The 2,595-nt window shown below is 53.4% G+C and overlaps 1 protein-coding gene across 1 annotated transcript in view; it reads left to right on the top strand.

Annotated features, from left to right (window-relative positions):
• Positions 1–185, top strand: part of GRIK3 (glutamate ionotropic receptor kainate type subunit 3) — a 42,857-nt gene extending 42,672 nt beyond the window's left edge. The window contains exon 16 of the mRNA XM_029963067.1: positions 5–185. Within this exon, the coding sequence (XP_029818927.1) occupies positions 5–185 (181 nt within the window). The remainder of the gene's footprint in view (positions 1–4) is intronic.
• The last annotated feature ends 2,410 nt before the right edge of the window (positions 186–2,595 follow it).

Below are 2,595 nucleotides of genomic sequence, written 5' to 3'. Positions count from 1 at the left end.
GCAGCGCCGTGGCCGACGAGATCCGGCTGTCCCTCACCTGCCAGCGCCGTGTCAAGCACAAGCCCCAGCCCCCCGTGCTGGTGAAGACGGACGCCGTGATCAACATGCACACCTTCAACGACCGCCGGCTGCCCGGCAAGGACAACCTGACCTGCAACACCGGATTGGCACCCGTGTTCCCCTAGGGACCGGGACCGGGGAGGGGCGGGAGGGAAGGAACTGTGGCAGACGAGGCTGGATGCACTCTTAACTAGGGAAGAGAGGATTAAAGAAACAGAAAAAAAGAAAAAGAAAAAAAAGCCTGGTTTGTTCATTTCAAGAACAAGGCCTTTGCAACCCAGCTGCATCCATCACCACAGAGGAGCCACAGTTTCCAAGCACGGACAGCAATGTGGGTCTTGGGGTTTTTTGGTTTTGTTACTTTTCATTTCTGTTTTTTTTTAAAGCTTCAATCCTCCAGGCCTCATGGAATCCAACCACCACCCAGGAGTCTGATGTTTACACACTGAAAACACGAGGAGGTGAAGCAGAATTGAGCCAACCTGCCCCGGAGCGGGTGAGGAGGAGCCCCGAGCACGGCTCCCACAGCACGGCAATAAATAGGAACACTTGGTCAGGAATGAGCACCTGTTCCACACCGACACTCACAGCACATTTTGGATACACTGTCTGGGAAAAGGAGAGGCATCTGGGAAGCACTGGGATGGTCAAGGCTGTGCCTGCTCCTGAAGCAGCTCGTGGTGGCCCCTCACCCCGCGGCTGTCCTGGCTGTGGCCATCCAGGGCTGGATATCCACGTGGGAGCGTGGTGGGAGAAGGCAACACACGTTCCCCAGGTCAGCTGGGGAAGGAGAGCTGTCTGGAAGGGGTGACTGAGCCTGAACAGAGCCGAATTCCTGGCCAGGGAATACTGCATCTTCAAGTGACACCACGCCCCGTGCCGAGCCCAGGGTGACACTGTGATCTCCAGCCCCTCCTCTGCTCTTCCCACAGAGCTCAGGCTGTCCCACAGAGAGCGCAGGAAGCAGCTGAGCCCACGGGCTCTGGCAGTGCTGGGAGCAGAGCTGCTTCTGAGAGCCAAAAGCACCCATTTCCAAGGAACTCAGCAGTGCTGAGCCACAGCTCCAGCCCAGGAGGGGACTGTGGGGCTGGTTTAGGACTGAACGCTCTCCATGGCATCACGGACCTGAAGGAGTCTCAGCCTGGGGTGCCAGTGCTGGCCTGGGATGAGCAGCAATGCCAGTGCCAAGCCTGGTGTCCTCCTGCTCTGACCACAAACCGCTGCCCCTCGGGCAGCCTCTCCATGGGATTTAAGCAAACACACGCTAAAATGTTTTTAGAAAATCTTCCATGGACTGTCTTCTTATTTTCAGGTTGCTCGACCCAGAAGGTTGGTCCTGCAGATGAGTTTAGGCAGAATTACCAAAGACCCCTCTGCTGACCTAAAGTAATGCTCAAGTAAACCTCCCTCAGCTCCCGGGGGCCTGTGGGGGCCAGCAGGACACTCCAGGTTCACTCTCAAAGTTAAACAAATGGAAATGTCTCTGCCCGTGGTCACCCAGAATGTCACACGGTGATGCAAAGGTGCTTAAGAGCTCTGACTGAAACACTGCTGGTGTAGAAAACATGAACCTCCTTCCCCTGCACAGGCAAGGGGGACAGTGACCTGCAGGACCCCACCCGTGTGGAGGGCAGGCAGGGCAGGGGTGGAGCAGCCAGTGCCCAGCTCTGTGCCACGGCCACCGCAGGAACCGGCCACGGACTGACCCCGTCTGCCCTCCCCGAGCCACACGGCTCTTCTGGAGAGTTTACCCAGAGGAACAAACCTGTTTGTAGCTGATTTGGGATTTTTCCCCACCTGTTCCTGCCCGTGCTCAGTCGGGAAGGTTGTCTGAGCTGAGCAGAATTAGCAAATTAGCTCGAGGGGGGAGAGCTGCTCCCCCGCCCCAGCACAGAACACAGTTTGTCCTTGTTTTGCTTTTTCCCTGATGTAAAGAAGCAACAGAGTGACCCCAAACAAAACCAGGTGATTTGTCATACTTTGACTCAAGTGAAGATATGCAAAGAATTCAACGTTCATTTTCACCTTTTCACGCAAACCATGAAAAATTGGGGGTGAAAGCTGCCAACGCAGTGAGCACCAGATTCCTAACAGTTTGCTATTAGGAGGGCAGACTGAAGTGTGGGGCAGCTTCCCAAAGCTAAGGACATACTTTCTGTATTCCTTTGCAAATCCTAGGCTTGTCAGAGGAGTAGATTTCATGTTTTCCTTGAAGATTCCTAAGCTCTTAGAAAGAGATTTTTACAATTAAAGGATAGATTAAAACAAAGCCTGAAACTGGCTTTAAATGTCCAGAGAGTAAAACAGCATTCATTTTGCTTCTTGGCAGATTTTTTTAAAAATAAATAAATATCAGTAATACCACAAACCCCATTTATTCCTCTTTGACACCAGCCTGATTTGATTTGACTCACGGACGTCCCAGTGACAGGTGAGCATCTGGAATTACTGGTGTCACTGCCGGCCAGACCAAACCCTGCAGATGAGCCTTTTCCTTCCTGCCCTACACCCCTAAATCAGCCACGAACAGCAGCC

The sequence above is a fragment of the Manacus vitellinus genome, unplaced genomic scaffold (assembly GCF_001715985.3).
Source record: "Manacus vitellinus isolate BGI_N305 unplaced genomic scaffold, ASM171598v3 scaffold_52_pilon, whole genome shotgun sequence".
Taxonomy (NCBI): Eukaryota; Metazoa; Chordata; class Aves; order Passeriformes; family Pipridae; genus Manacus; species Manacus vitellinus.
Note: the sequence above shows the minus strand (reverse complement) of the source record. Positions and strands in the feature narration are given on the sequence as shown.